Source organism: Rhinatrema bivittatum, chromosome 1 (genome assembly GCF_901001135.1).
Source record: "Rhinatrema bivittatum chromosome 1, aRhiBiv1.1, whole genome shotgun sequence".
Lineage (NCBI taxonomy): Eukaryota > Metazoa > Chordata > Amphibia > Gymnophiona > Rhinatrematidae > Rhinatrema > Rhinatrema bivittatum.
The window spans coordinates 623,052,259-623,073,372 of record NC_042615.1 but is presented as its reverse complement, the minus strand read 5'-3'; the positions used below and the strand labels follow the sequence as shown (position 1 = coordinate 623,073,372).

The window sequence follows — 21,114 nt, the reverse complement described above, 5'->3', positions numbered from 1 at the left end:
GGTCCATCTGGAAGCCATTCTTGAAAACAATGTACCCCAGAAATGGCACTGACTCCTGGTGAAAAGCGCACTTCTCAAGCTTCGCATAAAGGTGAATGTCATGTGGCCTTTGTAGTACCTTTATCACATCAGCTTGGTGGGTCTGTAAGTCCTGAAAGAAAATCAGGATGTCATCTAAATATACCACCTCGCACTGGTACAGTAAGTCTCGCAGAATATCATTCATCATATTATGGAACACCACTGGTCCATTGCACAGTCCAAAAGGCATGACTAAGGGGAGGAGGAGTAGCCTAGTGGTTAGAGCAGTGGACTATGAACCAGGAGACCAGGGTTGAAGTCCTGCTGTCACTCCTTGTGACCTTGGGCAAGTCACTTTACCCTCCATTGCCTCAGGTACAAAAAACTTAGAATGTAAGCCCTCTGGGGATAGAGAAATACCTACAGTACCTGAATGTAAACCAGTGTGATATCTCAATTGAGATTGCATGTCAGTATATAAAAATAATAAAATAAATAAATAAGTATTCAAAATGTCTGTCACAGGTGTTAAAAGCTGTCTTCCATTCATCTCCATGACAGATTCAGACCAAGTTGTAGGCCCCCTTTAAGTCCAGCATAGTAAACACCTTGGCTACCTGGAGTCTGCCAAACAGTTTGGTTATCAACATTATTAAGACCTCTGTAATCTATACAAGGGCAAAGAGATACATCTTTTTTCCCAACAAAAAAGAACCCTGCACCAGCCAGGGATTTAGAAGGTCTAATGAACCCTTTTTTCAGGTTTTCTTGGATATAGGCCAACCTGGCCTCAGTCTCTGTTATTGAGAGAGGGTACCTTTCCTTAGGAGGCTCCGAATTACACTTGAGATTTATCGCACAATCAAAGGTCTTGTACAGAGGTAATACATCTGCTGCTTGCTTGGAGAAGATGTCCTGAAAAGACGCATATTGTAGCGGAAGACAGGCAGTGAGGGAGTCGTTGACATGCAGGGCAGCGGTGAAACTTTGGCTAGGCAACAATCATGGCAGCCAGGACCTCACTCAGAGAGTTCCATGGTGGTCCAGTTGAACTGAGGTGTATGTTCATGTAGCCACGGTAGGCCAAGTACCACGGGGTGAATGGCCTTCTCAGGGAGCAGGAAAGAGATGTTCTCAGTGTGTAAAGCGCCAGTGTGAAGACATATAGGTTGCGTGGTAAGCGATACCTCACCTGGAAGTGGTTCTCCATGTATAGTAGAGGGGTAGCTATTGTTCTAGTAGGAATTCACAGATGGTCTGCAATTCTTTTTAGCATAAAGTTTCCTCCCGCACCTGAGTCCACAAGTACGAGTGTTGAGAATTCAAGGCCTCCGGAGATAAGAGAGATGGGGAGAGATAATGGAGGAGAGGGCACAGTTAGACCTAGGAGGATTCCTCCAGCAGATCCTAGGTCTGGCCTTTTCATAGACAGATAGGGTAGGTCTGAACAGCATGGCCAGATTGGCCACAGTACATACAGAGACATGAGCATCTGCGAAAACGTCTCTCTTTAGAAGTCAGGTGACTGCGTCCTAACTGCATAGGCTCTTCTTCCTCTTCACTGGGCGCAGAAGATTGGGCTCAAGTAGTGTGCATGGCTTGAGGGCGATTCCTTCCTGTAGGGTGCTTCTTCTGACACTTTGCTTCTTGAGTCTGATCGCGTATCCTGCGATCAACTCTTCCAGCTAAATCAATGAGAGATTCCAGAATGTTCAGCAAATCACGAGCTGCTATTTCATCTTTTATACGTGTGTTGAGGCCCTCTAAAAATATAGCATGTAGACATCCCAAGTCCCAATGAAACTCAGATGCTAGTGTCTTGAATTCAATGGCATAGTCTGGTAAAGGCTTGCTTCCTTGTTGAAGGGGAAGAAGAGTAGACCCTGAGATGGTCTGACATGCTGGATCATCAAATACAGATTTGAACAAGTTCAAGAAGTCAGTCAGATCATTCAAAACAGGGTCTCTGTGTTCCCAGAGAGGTGAAGCCCAGGCCAGGGCTCTTCCATCGAGTAGCGATAGGATATACATAATCTTGGAAACAGCATTGGGAAAGTAGTTTGGTTGCAATGAGAAGTGCATACAGCATTGGTTAATAAAACCCCTGAACATCTGGGCATCACCAGAGAAGCGTGTAGCAGCTGGTAGTGGTACAGTGGTGTGAACTGCAACCACTTGAGGAGAAGAATCTTTCTCTGGAGCTGTCGGTTTATTCAGTTGGGTGTTCAACTGGTTGAAAGTGGCGGCTAGTATCTCCAGAGATTTCTGTTGCTCTGTAATCCACTGGGCCAGGCCAGGAATGGCCTGTAAGGCTGCGAGCTGAGCCGGGTCCATGGATTTAGCAATCTATTGTGTTTTGGACATTGAAGCGTGGGCCCTTGGTCGCTGTAAGAGATGGCGGGGCCCTGTGGGGACTTGCAGCGATAGGCTAGCTCAAGGCAGAGATGGACACAGAGAATTAGCTTTATTGTACTGCAATGTAGATGGTAACCCGAGGAATGGGTGATGACTCCAGCCAGGAGAGGAGGAAACAGATGGTAATGTTCCGTCAGTAGGTTGCAGGGTGGAAAAGGCAGTTCCACAGTCTCACCAGGTCCCAAGAGGGAGATAGGTCCGGTAGTGGTCCGCGAAGCTGTGTAGGCCAAGAACCCAAGCTTTGATAGAGAAGCCAATAGATCCGGTAGTAGTCCGTGGTGCAGGGTAGGCCGAGGATCTATGGAGAAAGAGATGAGACAATGCAGAGACAGAACAGGAGCAGCAATACTCACTCTGATGCTGGTAGTCGTAGTAGAAAGGAACTCCCGAGGAGTGGAGGTCCCAGACGAACAAGGCCCCCGAGAAGCGGGTACCATATGCGTCCTGGTAATGAGTAGGCAGCCCCAAAGGGTAGGTAGGAGCACGGCAAGGCCCCCGAGGAGTGGGTACCTTAGGCGTCTTAGTTGGTAGAAGGTAACCCCGAGGGTAAGGAGGAGCAAGGCAAGGCGCCCATGAAGCAGGTACCTAAGTCGTCCTGGAGCGAGAGTATACAGAGCAGGAGCATCTGTTAACGTGGAGAGATCAGCATGGAGGATTCCTTGCTAACTCGTAGAAGGAATCGTGAGCGGAGATTAAATACCAGAGCTAGTGATATAATGTGGTGGGGACGCCACCAAGGTTCCCGCTTTGATGCATGTAAAGGACGGGACTGCGCACGTGTGCGTGTGCCCTAGGTGACTCCTGGAGAAAGATGTCGAACGCAATCGCCCATGCCAGACAGGGGATGCCGGAGGGTAGGGTGAGGAGGAGTGGAAGCAGCCATCTTCCCGAAATGAACTGAGTCAGGTAGAAAAAAGGTGAGCAATAGAGTGTGCAGCCGTCTGCAACCGACGGGTGCAACAGAAGCATAGATACAGGAAACATAGATTGTTTCCTGTAACCTACCAGAGTAGCCTCTTTGGATCATGGTGGGGCCAGTGCAGCCTTCGTTGATGTCAGTGAGGTACGCCAAGTCCTAAAAGAATCTCATCAAGCCAGTGTGTCTTCTGGTCCTCCCAAGAGCCCTGACACAACCAGGTGTCCCCTGAAGTCAGGTGCAGCTACATCATCTGAGCCTCAAGAAGTTGAGGCATCATTTGGGACTAAATTTTCATTTGAGTATCACTTTGAAGTGTCTCCTGACTCATCCTCTGACCACATGGATTCTCCTGACAGTGACTACGTTCTCTCAAATGGTCTGTGGAGGGATTCTTGGGTCTGCTTTGCTGTCTTGCCTTGCTGTAAGATCAAGGTTCTTGGTTATGATATTGTCGGTGTTCCTGGTCCTGTGCTTCCTGCCTGCTGAATTTCCTGGGTTACATCGGTACCATTGCCACAACCAAGACATCAAGTGGTTTCAATCTTTCAGCTCTGGTCTTAAACTCTCCCAATGCTGGCTATGCACCAATTATGCATACTGCTGTGACTGACTTTGCCAACATGTTCACAGCACTCCCCATGAATCTCACCCTGCCTGAGTGGGGAGGTATTTGTGAGCCACTATCATCTGTCAAGTCAGAAAACCTGCCTGGAAAGTCACGCTAACTCCTATTACTTTATCTGATGTCCTCGAACCAGATAAGTGGTGTTTCAGACTTTATCCTAATGATTCCACATCACCTTTTTCCACTAGTAATACCTCCAATGTTAATCCACTGTGTCATAATATTCTGTCTGCCCATTCTGATGGAAATGTTATTCTCCCTAAGGCTCTTGAAAAGAATGTGATTTCCTCAGAGCCCTGTTTTCGGCCCTTATGTCAACTGGTCATCTCTGACTCCTATTGACATTTACCAAAAGAGAATGAACTCAGGGGGTTTCAAGAAGATTTATCTGTTTTTGCCAAATTCCACTGCTACATCTAAGAACTATACCCTATCAGCCTATGTTTCATTGCAACATCTATCCTTGTTCCTCAGCCTCTGGACCCACATGGACAATGATACCAAAGATAAGAAACAGGATGGGTGAGGGCAACTGACCCACTACCCTCATGGTCGAAGGGGGTCATATAACCCTTTGGTAGTGCCAACATTTATATTTCATCACTGGGAGCCAAGCTTTTACGAAAGTATATTCTACCATGACAACCTACTTCACTTTCGGCCATGTGATGCTCCACTTTTCTGTTCATTATCAGCTCACCGATATGACATCCATCCCCATCACAGAGTGAAAAGAGTTACCATCATCCTCTTAGACAGAATGGCTGGGATAAATTTGTTCACTTCCTTTTCCCTAGTTTAGATGTTGCTGAACTTGAAACATTTGTCTTTAATCTTTCCTCCATTGTCGAAGACATAACAAATCAAAATAGTACAGTCCAAATGCCCTTCAGCAAAAAGTTTCCTCCCTTGCCAGAGTTGTCCTGAATAATCAGATGAACTTGAACATGTTGCTAGCCAAGGAAGTCAAGTGATTAATACTACCTGCTGCACTTATATTGATAAACCAGGGAACATTAACTAAATGTATCAGGGGTAAGAAAAGATTTTTTAATCAGGCCCATGAACTGAGTGTTTGTGGTTTCAGATTGATGGGAACTGGGGATTTATTTGGAGGATTGGGAAAGAAAATTGCTTACTTTATACTTTTGATTGCTGATGGGTTGGTTATGATATCATCTGTCTGTTTTCTTGTTGAGTGCTTTATGTCCCTTCTGCAGGAAGAATACCTCCTCAGTCTCTTCTACTACCATCATGGCAAGATACCCTTCCACTGCCTTCCATGCCACCTCTGGAATTTCCTGAGACATCTTCGCTGTTGAGTTATCACAGAGCTGAGTGGTTACCTGAACCACAATCACTGCAGTAGATGTAGGGAGAACTTCCCCAGTAGTTTAGTTTAGGTTTATGACAACAGATAGCATAAAAAGGAGGGGAACTATAGTAAATTTAAGGATTTCCAGCTTGAAATCTTTAGTTAGGTTATGCTAACTGCCATCAAAAAGGACTGATACTGCATTTTTAGGGCTAACGAGGAACAGCTAAAGACAGAAGTACTGAAAATAATGTAGCTACAGCATGTTAGGAATAATATATTTATATAATGTTTGATAGCTAAAGCCTAACCATATATGGAGGCTGTTAGGAAAAACGTATTAGTTACACTGAATGAAGTGTTAGTTCTTGGAATTCAGTACATATTCATGTAGTGTATGATATCCTGACTATTAATTTGTCCAGTACTCGTTATCAGTGTCTTAAGATAATTTATAAGGTGAATTGTTGCTGATCCACTCAGAGCCCTCATATCTTGGTTTGCAGCTGTTCCTCTGTATTGTATGTGTGCGCACAATCAGATAATAAAACAAGGAAGTAAGCTAATTGCCTTCTGTTTCTTTAGTGATACAAATATTTCTTTAAAGCTTTTAAATTGGTATAGACATAAAAGTACAAAGCCAGGGCCAAGGGGCCTTTCGGGTATGTCCCTTTTAAGGGATTTTCCACATGAAGGACAGAAGTGTTTTCTGTTTAGAGTATACAACTTGAAATTCTAGCTACTATATTCTCCCTTGATGCTCGGCTTATAGCATACATTATTTTAGTGATGTGATAATTGTTCCTTCATACAAATTAATTTCAGATTGACTTGGTTGTAATTTTGCTGTTCTAGCTTGCATAATACTGAGAAAACCTTTGTAGTTCATCACATTCACTGACACCCCACTGTCTATTTGGCAATCAAGCTCTTGTGCTTGCCTATGATTTCCTTTTCATGGCATGGTGAGAGGGCAAGTTTTATAAACCATTTTTAATTCTGTCCCTGTATTGCACTGATGTCATATAGGCACAGGATCTCCTTGTCAAGAATGTAGCCTAGGTCATTACTGTCCAACTCAGCCTTGTGATGTGTCATTTTCCTTTGCTGTTTTTGCCTGCCTGTTTTACCAAAGTTTCTTCATATTGTACCATAGGCTGGGCATTTTCCAGCTTCATATGGTGCCCCCACAGTAGCCACAGTTTTTAGTGCAAGGTATACTGTCTCTCTCACTATGCTGCTTTTATTCTTTCTGCATTTCTGGTAGACCCTACAGTTGTGTTTGTGTTGTGTTTGCTCACATGATGCACCATTTCAGGCTCTGATATGCTCAGCATTTGAATCTGAGTGAGTGATTGTTCATTTACTTTACACATAACTATGGCCTCTTGCAGGGTTAATGCGGGGGTTCTGAGCATGCTCATCTGAACTCTCTTGTTTTTGATGCCTATAACTAAATGGTTACAGATCAAGACCTCGTTTAAATCACACATTCACATGATTCAACCATTTTTCTCAGCCTGGCAAAATATTGACGTCATGTCTCTAGAGAAGTTTGTGCATATCACCTGCCATTTCCATGGGCCTAAGTACTGGAATCAGACTTGCAGCCATGGCTAACATATGTACAATGGTTCCCTAAGCTCATTACCATTATGGCCCTGGTTAATTCCTTTTTAGCTAGGGATAGAGAGGTTAGATAAGCATACCTAGGAACTTTTGATTTCCATTCACCCTGAGATTACTGTGGATTAGCGGGCAGGGGGGTCCAGGTGGGACCAGATGTACACAAACTTAATCTTGTACACACTCACCCATATGTTCAAGCTCACTTTCACACACATAATATTCATTCTTACACACTCATTCTCACTCCTCAATTTCTCACACATTCTCACATACTCACTTATAACTTTACTCCTCTCATTCTCCCACAGTCACACTCTCTTATAGGCATGCTCACTCACTCACTCACTCACTTCGCTTCCTCTTCCACACACACACACACGCCCATCTGCTCTCAGACTCATGTTCATTCACATTCTCACTTTTATTCCTCCTTCACACACACATACACACATACTCAGAGACATGCTCACTCATTCTTTCCTTCCCTTGGAGCCCACCAGGGACAGCAGCCTCTTCCTTTAGGCTGACACAGACAACTGCTTCCTCCTCCTCCTTCTCTGCTGCAGAAACCAATGTTGTGCCTTTCCTCTTTCCTCTTCTCCAAGCCCACGTAGCTCGATGCGCCTCCTTTAGCCATGCGAGCCCAATGCTGCTGCTGCTTCTTCCTGGCCTGCATGGCTCCACACTCCTCTTTTAGCCACAGGCCTGATCCCGCTACCTCTTCTGATATCTTCTTTCACACAGCTCGAAGCTCCTCCTTCTTCAGCCACGCAGACCCAACGCAGTCCCTCTTCCAACCCACGCAGCTTGATACTCCTTCTCCTTTAGCCATGTGGGCATGACACTGCTTCTTCCTAGGCTCCCACAGGCCTGCTTCTGCCATAGCATCTGGCATTTTCCAGTGTTGGCCCAAAGACCCAGCAATTCTGTTTGCATTCCAGAGCCTCTGGGCTTAATCCGAAGAGTTGCTAGTTATGTAGACAAGAGAGGAGGCACTATTCATTACAGCTCCTCCCCTTGAGGGAGATGGGATAGTTGTCCCTTTGTGAGAATTTATAAACAGCTCTTTCCTACGAGTATGGAGGCAGTGCTTTGAGTTTTTGAGTTAGGGGGCAGTACACGTGTGCTTTTTTTTCTGTGTTAGATTTTGGCCTGTTTGGAGGATCCAGGCAAACCCTGTCTGGGGATCCTGTGCAAGGTCAGAAGGCTGCACTACCAGTCCACTATCTGGCTGGTTGGGCTTATCTCTGGGTTGTTTTGCTGGGTTTTTGTGCCTTTTTATAGTAAGAAGCCTTGAGAAACCTTGGGTGTCACCTGGGTTCAGGTGACACCCAAGGCACACCCTGTGCCCCCCAGGGAGCCATGTCCCTGGGGGGCACAGGATAAAGAAGACCTGCCCCACTGCAACCTTTTCAGGATCCAAACGTGACCTGATTTGAGGACCTTATGGTATTTTGGACTCAGTTCAGAGAAAAGGATTTTGTTAGAAGAGCCAGGAGGAAGATTTTCTGCTGCCCCTTCCTGCCTGAAGAGGAACTCTGACAGCTGCATGTTCCTGAGAGGATCCCTTTCGTCATGGGATTCAAGAAAAGTCAGCTAAAGAGAAACTTAGTTAACAGTGAGTAATACCATCTTGGAAACTCATGAAGACACCCATCTGGAATCTTCACTCTCTGGGGAGAAAGGAACTTTGACTCTCTGTGCAAAAACTGTGCATTATCATTTTTGCTAGTGTTGGAAGGGTTTTCCTGCCCAAACAAGGATACCCTGTGCCCCCGAGAGCCTCATAAAATCCAAGGCCTGAAAGGTGAGTGTCTTCCAGCCCTGGTAGCAGAGACCAATGCACAGATTGAGGAAAGAGATTGTAACCTGAGATTTGCTGTGGTACTGTGGACGGTGTTAATTGTGCCATTATCTCACCTGACTCATCATCAGTAAAGTATTTTATTTTGGACACTAAATCAAAGTCTCTGGTGTTGTGTTGGCACTTACAGTACCCACAGTTGGAAAAAGAATTAAAAAGGCACCCCCTGTCACTCTGGGTGCCAAAAGGCAGTTTCCTTTCCCCTCACCAACCAAGGGCTCAGGTCCTAAGGAATAGAGACTTGCGCAAAGAACTAGCCTGTGCGATCCAGGCCCAAGAGAGACTTAAATACTTTTCTGGCCCAATTGGTGTTAAGATTACACCCAAAGATGGCTAAAATCATGCAAATTTACTCTTACTGAAGATTCTCCTTCTAAACTTGTCTATGTACTTATCTCTTAAGAAAATGCAGTCCAAAAGGATATGGTCCAAAATTTCCAACAAATGCTGAATATAAATGTTCTCCTAAAGTCACTTGTATGATGTCTTCAATAAGTCAATATTTAGAAAAATGTCATAATCTACAATGATAGCAGTAACTGCTTAATCAAATTGGTGCCCTTGCAAGACACATCACAGCCAGTGTCATCGTTCTGGAAAGCCATTGATATAGATAAACTCAAAAAGTCAAATGCTCAGAGGTTGGCATACACTTCAACCATTTTCTTTTTACAATCAGCAATTACTCATCTGCCCACCTGATGCTGCAGCATTTCAGTAAATCACTTGCCTGCATCAGGAGCAGTTAACTTGTAAACAAAAGGTTAGTAAAAATTCAAATCAGGGCTCGATAAACCAAATATTGAAATTCAAACTATAAACTGAAGAGGGGAACCAGACTCTCTCCACTGGGAGCTGTAAATACTAATCTCCTGAAAACTTGGTGACTTTCCCGACTTCTCTCTACATCAAAAGGTAATGGTGAACCTGTTCATCCAATCTTTCATTTAGTACACAATTAGATCATATTTAGCTCCACCCCTTATAACTAATACAAGACATTCCCCACTCTGCTTCCTTGTTCAGGCCATTAGGTATCACTGTACCCATCTATAAATGAATGATTGTTCATCCTATGTTAACAATTTTTGAAAAATCACTCTCCTCCCCCTGACTACGATGTTCTGGTTGCGATAAGACTACATAAGTGAGATCTTCAAATATGTAGTCTTTCTCAACCCAACAAATAACTAAGGGAGCATCTTGTTTCTTTCTCCACATGGAAGATACTTTTACTCCAGCTTAAGAGTATCTTCCGTGTGGTTGTGCCTATATACCAGGAGACCAGGGTTTGAGTCCCGCTGTCCCTCCTTGTGACCTTGGGAAAGTCACTTTACCCTCCATTGCCTCAGGTACAAAACTTAGATTGTAAGCCCTCTGAGGATAGAGACATACCTACAGTACCTGAATGTAAACCGATATGATATCTCAGATCGAATGTCGGTATATAACAAATAAATAAATAAAAATAAGATAAATATATAACAGTGCACATAGACACCATATACCATAGATTACCCTCGCTGACTCTCATGTAGTATATGTCTCCAATTTAAAAGGTTGGTGGTTTGGGAACATTAAAATGCCTCCATTAAATGATCTTGGGCAGGTGTTACAGTGTCCGCAAGAAAAATAGCCCAGTTTTGCACTGTTATATATAGGCTAAACCACACAGAAGATTAAGACCCCTATCCAAGAACACTTAAGCTGAATCAGGAGAAAGAAACAAGATTCCCCATTAGATAGTCATTGGGTTGAGAAGGGCTACACACTTGAAGATCTCACTTTTGCAGTCTTATCACAGCCAGCACATTGTAGTTGGGGGGAATGATTTTTCAAAATTTTTAATACAGAAAGAACAATCATTCATTTATAGATAGGGTCATGATACCTAATGGTCGGATCAAGGAAGTACAGTGAGCTGTTTTTTTTTATTAGTTATAAGGGATGGAGCTACATATAAATAAAAGATTAGATGAACAGGTTCATTAAATACCTTTCAACATATAGAAAGTTTGGGAAAGTCATCATTTTTTAGGAGATCAGTGTCTACAGCTGCCAGTGGAACGAGTCTGGTTCATCTCTTTAGTTTATAGTTTGAATTTTGATATTTGCTTTGGATTATCAAGCCCTAATTTGAAATTTTACTAACCTTTTGTTTACAGGTTAACTGTTCCTGATGAAGGCAAGTGATTTTCTGAAATGCTGCAGTATTGGGTGGGCAGATGAGTAATTTCTGATTGTACGAATAAAATGGTTGAAGCATATGTCAACCTCTGAGAGTTTGACTTTTGGAGTTTATCGATACCAATGGTTTTCCAGGAGGATTACACCGGCAGTAATGCAGCTTGCAACTGCACCAATTTGATTAAGCACTTACTGTTACCCTTGTGGATTACAAAATCTTTCTAAATATTGAATTATCAAAGATGTTAGGAGAACATTTGTATTCAGCATTTGTTGGAAACTTTGGACCATATCCTTTAGGACAGCATTTTCCTACATAGACAATTTTAGAAGGAGAGTCTTCAGTAAGAGTAAATTTAAATGATTTCAGCTTTTGATATCTAAGAATAAGTCTGAGCATGGCTAGTAAATTGTGATTCTCAGAATGAAAATTTACCTTGTGAGCGATACATGTTCATAATAATAAAATTGGGTACATTTTTTGTAAAACCTTTTTTGCTTTAAAAAATTGTTGTGCAATATCAAGTAATTCTGTTTCTGGTTAAGGAAATAATATGTATCCAAATGGGATCTCCCATCCCTAAGCCATACAATAGGACAATGAAAATCTGTCAATTTTAAGTCAGCATTTTCCAAGCACCAGACCTACCTTCAGCTTACGGCGAGCATTGAACTCTTGGAGTTTCTTCTGGGCATTGTCCATATGTGCAAAATTTGCTGCCTTTCCTGTAACCCAGGGGTGCTGCAAAGCTTGATGCGTGGTTAGACGCTTTTTAGGATCAAACACAATCAGCTTTTTAACCTACAGTGATAGAAAGGAAGAAGCAGTTTTTATATTATGGTTCTACAAGTTACTTTGGGGGTTTGATGAGCTCTTATTCAGTCAGAGTTACTTTATCCATATCAGCTATTCAAGACTATTATTCTAACCATCAAAGTTTCTGATAAACCTGTTAATATTACATCCATGTTAGATGTCTAGCCATCAGCCATCAGCCATCATTGTTACATAAATCCTAGGGCCTATTAGAAAATTGAGGGTATACTTATGTTGGTCAGACAACTTGGACAGAAGCAAGGTCATGAAAACAAAACAAAGAACATTCCAACTTTAATTGTAGAAAGAGCATTTTCAAAGCCTGGAATATGTGGTAGAACAATTGATACTGAGAGTGACTACAAAACTGCAAGAATTTCCAAAATCTAAAGATGGACATTTGTAAGATCTCACTTGTTCCCAAGGTTTCTTTCATTCTTTATGTTTTCTGAAACAATTTCTAATGATTGTAAAATTTAAAAAATTGTCTGTAAAAGATTGTCATTTCAAAGGGTCATAGGAGGGCAATTTTCAAATCGCCTACAAAGTCCATGGCAACTTTTTACAGTGGTCTTTGCAACAGTTTTCAAAGTAAAAGTCCGCAAGTACTTTTGTCTTAAAAATTGCCCAAGGAAAAAGCACTTACTTTTTCTGCTGATATTTTCTCCGAAGGAAAAAATGTGCAGATGTTTGAAAATTCAAAACTATGGGGCAGATTTTAAAAGCCCTGCATGCCGGCGCATCTATGTTGCATGGGCGACTGGCACGCGCAAAGCCCCGGGACGCGCGTAAGTCCAGGGGCTTTGCTTGGGGGCGTGTCGGGGCCATGTTGGGGGGGCGTGGCATTCGGGGGCATTCCAGGGGCGGGGCTGTGGGCATGGCGCCAGCCAGGTGGCATTCCAGGGGCATGCCCGAGGCCTCCAAACCAGCCCCTGGGCCGGGGAATGGCACGCCGACAGCTGGCCGGCGCGCGCAAGATACGCCTGCCTTTCTGAACAAAGGTAGGGGGGGATTTAGTTAGGGCTGGGGGGTGGGTTAGGTAGGGGAAGGGAGGGGAAGGTGGGGAGGGGGCAGAAAAAAGTTCCCTCTGAGGCCGCTCCGATTTTGGAGCGGCTTCGGAGGGAACGGAGGCAGGCTGCTCGGCTCGGCGCACGCAGGTTGCACAATTGTGCACCCCCCTGTGCGCGCCGACCTTGGATTTTATAACATGTGTGCGGCAGCGCACGCATGTTATAAAATCGGGCGTAGATTTGTTCACTCCGGGTTGCGCGAACAAATCTACGCCCGCCCATAACTTTAAAAATCTACTCCTATGTGCATTATTTTCTCTGCTGACTTATCTTGATCCAGGAATGCCTCCACTAAAATGCAGGAAAAAGTGCACACATTGTGGCACAATGCATGTACTTTTAATTATAGAAGGTGGGCAATTTTCATGGCTGATATGCTATTTTACCTGTGGAAATGGCTTTGAAAATTGCCTCAAAACTGGCATGACAACTTAAGACAATAAAAATGCATTTACAATATAATGAGGATGCAGTAAATAGATCTAATTTTATGAAAATCAGAGAATACTGTTGTGATGGGACTCATATCTTTGAGTAAGGACTGGAGAAGACTTTCAGTGGAGGCTGACATTTGGGAAAAATTGGAAAGGGAAACATGTATACCTACAATACCAGTAAATCACCATCACATGGCAAAATAACTTGTAACTAAACAGGTTATATATTGTAACTGGGGATATTCTGGATAAAGTTGTTAATAGTTTTGTTACCTTTAGGAGGGCGGTAAGAATATCTTCTAAGGTAGTGTCAAAAGGGTATATAATCTTGGTACAAGTTTTGGTGATGGGAGATTCAAGGAGACCCCACCATAGATTAGGGATGGGGAGGAGTTGCTAGTCAGGGCTGATGAGCCTAGGGACATGTCCTGTTTTGGTGTGGGCCCTGCAGGGGCTTTCTCTCTCAAGGGGAGAGGCTCGAAGCTGAAGATTAATCCTGATCATGAAGGATCAACCCCAGGAACGTGGACTGGGTTTTCCCACAGGGAAAGGGATCAGGAAGAGGTGGCCCCTTTCTAAAAGGGAAACAGAGAAAGGAGAAGAGGAAGATGGTCACAAGAAGGAGTGGGGTAGATTTTTAAAAACAGCGCGATCACGTACTTTTGTTTGCGCAGCACGCGCAAACAAAAGTACGCTGGATTTTATAAGATACGCGCATAGCCGCGCGTATCCTCTAAAATCCTGGATCGGCGCGCGCAAGGCTGCCGATTTTGGGCAGCCGGCGTGCGCCGAGCAGCGCAGCCTGCCTCCGTTCCCTCCGAGGCTGCTCCGAAATCAGAGCGGCCTCAGAGGGAACTCTCTTTCGCCCTCCCCTCACCTTCCCCTCCCTTCCTCTACCTAACCCACTCGCCCGGCCCTATCTAAACCACCCCCCTTACCTTTGTCCGTAGATTTACGCCTGCGAGAAGCAGACGTAAATCTACGCGTGCCAGCAGACTGCTGGCGCGCTGTGCTCCGACCCGGGGGCTGGTCCAAAGGCCTGGACCACGCCCCTGGGCCGGCGCCACGCCCCCGGTCCCGCCCCAGAAACGCCGCGCCCCGCCCCCGAAATGCCGCGTCATCGGGTCCCGCCCCCCGACATGCCTCGACACGCCCCCTTCCAAAAACCCCGGGACCTACGCGCGTCCCGGGGCTCTGCGCGCACCGGCGGCCTATGGAAAATAGGCGCGCCGGCGTGCAAGGCCCTGCTCGCGTAAATCCGGGCGGATTTACGCGAGCAGGGCTTTTAAAATCCGCCCGAGTATGTGTAGGATGCTGAGAATGTCCATGAATACCGCCTGGGAACAGAGGTGCAGGACCAGCGACAAGGTACTACTCTGTTGGCCCATGTTGTGAGAGCTGGTCTTATTATGGGAGCAAATGTGAATGTACATGGCAGAGTGTTAAGTATCCTGTTGAAAGTGGGGTGGGATATAATTCACATTGTATTTACGGGAGCTAGAGGAAATGTGAGCAACATATTTCTAAGTGAGTTAGGAGGATGAGTGAGGTAAAGTAATGGGAAGGAACTGGACAACTTCGTTTATTACTACCTAATGCTAATTGTGTTTGGAGTTTGGTGAATTTGTATCTTGACTGTGAAGTTTGTGATTAATTAAGAAACAATGTAATACCCTCTTTGAAATCTTTGTAAATAGTTGCTGCGCTGGTACCCCAGGAATAAAAGTTCTGTGTTTTAGAAGAATGCTTGGTGTGGATTTGTTTGGAGTGGGGGACATCTTGACTGCCAGCAACCACCAACTAGAAGAGAAGTATTGGGGTTCACAGAGAGGAGTCCTGTGTTAGTGGCCTCGCTGTCCAGCTTAAGAGAAAGGGCATCCTATCTGCCTCTAGTCCAGGTCAACTATGCCATCTGTTTGACACATATTTCTGATCCCTGAAAATCTGAAACTGGCACTAGGCTCCCACCGGTATCAGAACCTCTCAACATTTTATGGGCCTTGTCCGGGATTACATTGTTATGAGTAAAGATTAATGTATTCTTATTACTAGTAAAGGGTTAAAATTAGAACCAGCTTGAACTCTGGGTTCCCTACTTCGCTAAGACATATGGAGTATTTTAATATTGCAGTTCTTCAGAGTTTTGTTTTCCCTTTATGTGGATGCAAGTCAGGAGAGCTTATTCAAGCAGTCTTTCTTCCCTTTCAATGCCTTCTTAAAACTGACATAGCTACATATCATTTAGGACACCTGAAACACAAACAATAGACCTAAAAGTAATCATCCCAGATGACCTGAAAGTAACTAGTCAATACAGTAAAGCAAGAGGCATCATCTGCAGGTAAAAGGAGGTAATTTTGCCCTTGAGTAGGTAACTAAAGAGACACCTTGAGGAATGTATTCAGTTTTGGAGGCCAAACCTTCATAAAGTCATCAAGAGCATGAAAACAGTTCAGAGAAGGGCAATTAAAATGATCAAACCTGAAATAGAAACCCTACATATAAAGGCTTGAAACACTCAAAATGTACCTATTGTAGGAAAGAAGGAAAAGGGGAGAATATGATAGAATTATTCAAATATTTGACAGACTTCAATAAATTACAGGAAAGTGAAATGTTCCATAAAAAAGGAAATTCAAGGACAAGATGGGGGAGGAAGGTGCTACTATCCAAGAAAGAGGAATCTTGCAGATTTGCCTTGCAGAACTCTTTCTGCTAAATAATACAAGATTTTTTTATTTTTCAAATTTATGGGGCCAGAAACATTTTAAGGGAATATATACAGAGCTAGTTTCTTGTGTTTATTAAAATGTATATACGGCAACATCATAAATGTAATAGTTACAAAAGGGAACAGAACATACATAATCAAAGTTATCAAACAAACATATAAAATCAAATAACAACTTCAAAAAAGAGAGATCTACTGAGCCAAAACATATGAGATCAAACAGCAGTTTCAAAAAAGTAGAAATCTACTGATTCAAAAAGGCTTTCTTAAAAAAGAATGTTTTCAACACCTTTGGAAAGTCTTGACACAAGGATCTGCGTTAATCTCATCGGGAAGGGAATTCACAATAGTGGGCCAACAAGGGAAAGAGCCCTAACCCAAATGATGTTAAAGTGGGCTAACTTCACAGCAGGAGCTTCCAATAAGTTTTTTTATGCAGATCTCAGAGGGTGGCAGCATGTACATTTTTAGCACAGAGCTCACCTAGTTTAAGTGGTCGGCATTCAGGAGTTTGAAAATAATAGCAGCAAGTTGTTACATTATTCTTCACTTAGTGGGAAGCCAGTGTAAATCTACTAATATAGGGATGACATGGTCCCGGAGCTTGGTCCCAGATAGATTGCATCCTTCCGCATTTTGAGCCAAGTGAAGTGGTCGTAAGGCAGCATTGGCAAGTCCAACGTACAAGGCATTACAGTAATCTAAAATGCTGAGAACAAGTGCCTGGAGAACGATTCAAAAGTCGCTGGTATTGAGCAGTGGATGCAGTTTCTTAACTAGATGTTGGCATATCTGGGGTTGGGGAGAAGGATTTCTGGTCTTCCCAAAATTTGCTGAGGCCCACTTCTCTCTTCTCACTCCAGGCTTGTAGCACTGTGAGGAAGCACTCACTCTCTTGAGTATGAGCTCAGTTTCTTGAACTTCACACTCCACAGCCATGTAGGGAGGAATAGGTAGCCACAGGATCTGGGAGTATGTGTGCCTTCTTTTTCTGCCTCTGTCCCCATGATGCTTTCCTCCAATTCTTGCACTGAGGATACATTTCCCAGGGGCATGTGATCAGGGGAGGAGGGTTAGGATGGCATTCTAGTTGGTAATTCAACCATTAGGAATATAGATTGATGGATGGCTGCTGGGCATGAGGATCACTTGGTAACCTGCCTGCCTGGTGTGAAGGTGGCAGACCTCATGCGTTGCCTAGAAAGGATTTTAGTACTGGGGAGGAGCTTGCTGTCGTGGGCTCTAATGACATAGGAAGTTGTGGGAGGGAGGTTCTGGAAGCCAATTTTAGGATTTTATGTAGAAAGCTGAAATTCTGAACTTCCAGGGTAGCATTCTCAGAAATGCTCCCTTTTCCACATGCAGGACCCCAGATGCAGGCAGAGCTCCAAAGTCTCAAGGCATGGATGAGGAGATGGTACAGGGAAGAGGGCTTTAGGTTTGTTAGGAACTGGGCAACATTTTGGGGAAAGGAAGCCTATTCCAAAAGGGTGGGTTCCACTTTAACTGAATGGGAACCAGGCTGCTGGCGCTAATGTTTAAAAAGGAGATAGATCAGCTTTTATACTAAATCATGGGGGGAAACTGACAGTCACTCAGGAGCTCATAGTTCAGAGTGAGAAATCTTCAAAGGATACTGGCATAGTAGGGAAGTTAGAATATCATAATAGAGAAATTGTGATAGAGGCAGAAGTCGCCCAGATGCATATAAATAAAGAACAGACAAATATAAAAGAATTCCATATTATCCATTTCAACTGTTAGACAGGTTGTAAATCTAATTGAAAAACATACTTTGAATTGTCTGTATGTGAATGCCAGAAGTCTAAAAAATAAAATTGGAGAGTTAGAATGTATAGCGCTTAACGAAGATGTAGACATAATAGGCATCTCAGAGACCTGGTGGGAAGATAACTAATGGGACACTGTGATACAGAGGTATAAACTATTAGAAATGTGAATCGGTTCCGGAATCGTGTTCGTAGAACCGCGAGAAATCTTCGTTTCCTGTGATTCTGACCGCTTTTTTTTTTCGGCTGTCTTGAGCCAAAAAAAAAAACCCATCCCGACCCTTTAAATCTAATTATTTAGAATTCCCCACCCTCCCGACCCCCCCAAAACTTTTCTAAAGCACCTGGTGGTCCAGCGGGGGTCCCGGGAGCAATCTCCCGCCCTCGGGCTGTCAGCTGCCAGTAAACAAAATGGTGCCGATGGCCCTTTGCCCTTACCATGTGACAGGGGCTATCGGTGCCATTGGCCCACCCCTGTCACATGGTAGGTGCAATGGACGGCCGGCGTCATCTTTAAAAATGGCGCGGGCCAACCATTGCGCCTACCATGTGATAGGGGCCTGCCAATGGCACCGATAGCCCCTGTCACATGGTAAGGGCAAAGGGCCATCAACGCCACTATTCACTATTGAATATACTTCCAGATTTAGCCGGATAAGTTTATATGGCTAACTTTGCTAGCTGGACTGTGTCTGAATATGGACCACTTTATTTTTTGAAAGAGTAAATGACAGATTTGCAATTAATTACCCATTCTAGACTTCTCATGATTTTATAGACCTCTATCATATTTCTCCTCAGCTGACTCATCTCTAAGCTGAAGAGCCCAAACCTCTTTAGCCTTTCCTCATAGGGGAGCCTGGGTCAGACCAAGGGTCCATCAAGTAAAGCATCCTGTTTCCAATAGTGGCCAATCCAGGCTGCAAGTACCTGGCAAGTACCCAAACACTAAGTAGATCCCATGCTACTGATGCCAGTAAGACAACTTGATTAATAGCAGTTAACGGACTTCTCCTCCAAGAACTTATCCAAATCTTTTTTAAACCCAGCTACACTAACTGCACTAACCACATCCTCTGGCAACAAATTCCAGAGTTTAATTGTGCGCTGAGTAAAAAAGAGTTTTCTCCAGTTAGTTGCTAACTTCATGGAGTGCCCCCTAGTCCTTCTATTATCCAAAAGAGTAAATAATAGGGTTGTGCAATCATTCGAATTGGAAAATTTCAAAGAAATAGTCCAATTCGGCATGGGTCGAGGACCCGAATCCTGAGATGGATTTTCCCTGAACTTTGAGGAAAATTCGCTGTTCGGGTTAGCATGGGGGTGAGAGGCACATTTATTTAAAAAAAAAAAAACCCACCCCCCAACCCTTCAAATTTAGTTAATTACAACCCCCCAAAAATCTTGCCTAAAGTCCATGGTGGTCCAGCAGGGGTCCCGGGAGTGATCTCCCGCTCGCGGGCCGTCAGCTGCCAGTAAAGAAAATGGCGCCGGTGGCCCTTTGCCCTTACCATGTGACAGGGGCTACCGGTGCCAATGGTCGGCTCCTTCACATGGTAGGAACAATGGACGGCCGGCGCCATCTGGACCACCAGGGAATTTAGGCAAGTTTTAGGGGGGTCAGGAGGGTGGGGGAGGATTGTAGTTAACTAAATTTGAATGGTTGGGGTGGGGGATTTTTTTCTGGCGAAAATTGCCAAGAAAAAAAAAAAAGACCCTTTGGAAAACTAAGTTTTCCATGGGTTGCTGACCCGGCAGATAAAAACGAAGCCCATCCCTAGTAAATAAACAATTCACATTTACCTGTTCTAGACCTCTTATGATTTTATATCCCCCCTCAGCCATCTCTTCTCCAAGCTGAACAGCCCTAACCTCTTTAGCCATTCCTCCTAGGGGAGCTGTTCCATCCCCTTCATCATTTTGATCACCCTTCTCTGTACCTTCTCCATCGCAACTATATCTTTTTTGAGATGCGGCAACCAGAATTGTACACAGAACTCAAGGTGCAATCTCACCATGGAGCGATACAGAGGCATTATGACATTTTCCATTTTATTCACCATTCCCTTTCTAATAATTCCTAGCATTCTGTTTGCTTTTTGACTGCTGCAGCATACTGAGCTGACGATTTCAATGTATTATCCACTAAGATGCCTAGAATCTTTTCCTGGGTAGTAGCTCCTAATATAGAACCTAATATTGTGTAACTACAGCATGGATTATTTTTCCCTATATACATCACCTTGCACTTGTCCACATTAAATTTCATCTGCCATTTGGATGCCAAATCTTCCAGTCTCGCAAGGTCCTCCGCAATTTATCACAATCTGCTTGTGATTTAACTACTCTGAATAATTTTGTATCATTTGCAAATTTGATTAGCTCACTCATTGTATTCCTTTTTATCATTTATAAATATATTGAAAAGTTCTGGTTAAAATACAGATCCCTGAGGCACTCCACTGTTTACTCTTTTCCACTGTGAAAACTGACCATTTAATCCTTCTCTCTGTTTCCTGTCTTTTTAGCCAGTTTGTAATCCAAGAAAGGGCAGTGCCTCTTATCCCATGACTTTTTAGTTTCCTTAGAAGCCTCTCATGAGGGACTTTGTCAAATGCCTTCTGAAAATCCAAATACACTATATCTACTGACTCACCTTTATCCACATGTTTATTAACCCCCTTCATAAAAATGAAGCAAATTTGTGAGGCAAGACTTACCTTGGGTAAGTCCATGCTGTATTCCATTAAACCATGTCTTTCTATATGCTCTGTGATTTTTGATCTTTATAATAGTTTACACACACACCCACACACTAGAGATGTGAATCGGAACCGGAATCGGTTCGGTTCCGGTTCCGATTCAATTCTTATAATTTTTATCGTCCGGCCCGATTGGTTTTTTGTTTATCGGCTGCGCCCGATCCGATAAACAAAAAACCCACCCTGACCCTTTAAAACTGACCCCCTTAGCCTCCCCCACCCTCCTGACCCCCCCAAAAATGTTTTAAAATTACCTGGTGGTCCAGTGGGGGCACGGGGAGCAATCTCCCACTCTCGGGCCGTCGGCTGCGTTAATAAAAATGGCACCAATGGCCCTTTGCCCTTACCATGTGACAGGGTATCCATGCCATTGGCCGGCCCCTGTCACATGGTAGGAGCACTGGATTTTGACCAGGTCGCTAGGAAACTGAGCGGGCAACAAGGAAAAGCAACCTGGCACTGACTAGGAAATCCCCGACACAACTTCGCATCTCCGGCGTATCGAGAGGGCGCCAGGAGTTGCGTGGGAGTT

At 43.9% G+C, this 21,114-nt stretch overlaps 1 protein-coding gene across 2 annotated transcripts in view; it reads right to left on the bottom strand.

Moving 5' to 3' along the window:
• Nucleotides 1-21,114, bottom strand: part of CAMK4 (calcium/calmodulin dependent protein kinase IV) — a 618,142-nt gene that overhangs the window by 12,345 nt on the left and 584,683 nt on the right. For both annotated transcript variants that reach the window (XM_029571711.1, XM_029571716.1), the window contains one exon: nucleotides 11,625-11,777. In XM_029571711.1, the coding sequence (XP_029427571.1) occupies nucleotides 11,625-11,777 (153 nt within the window). The remainder of the gene's footprint in view (nucleotides 1-11,624; nucleotides 11,778-21,114) is intronic.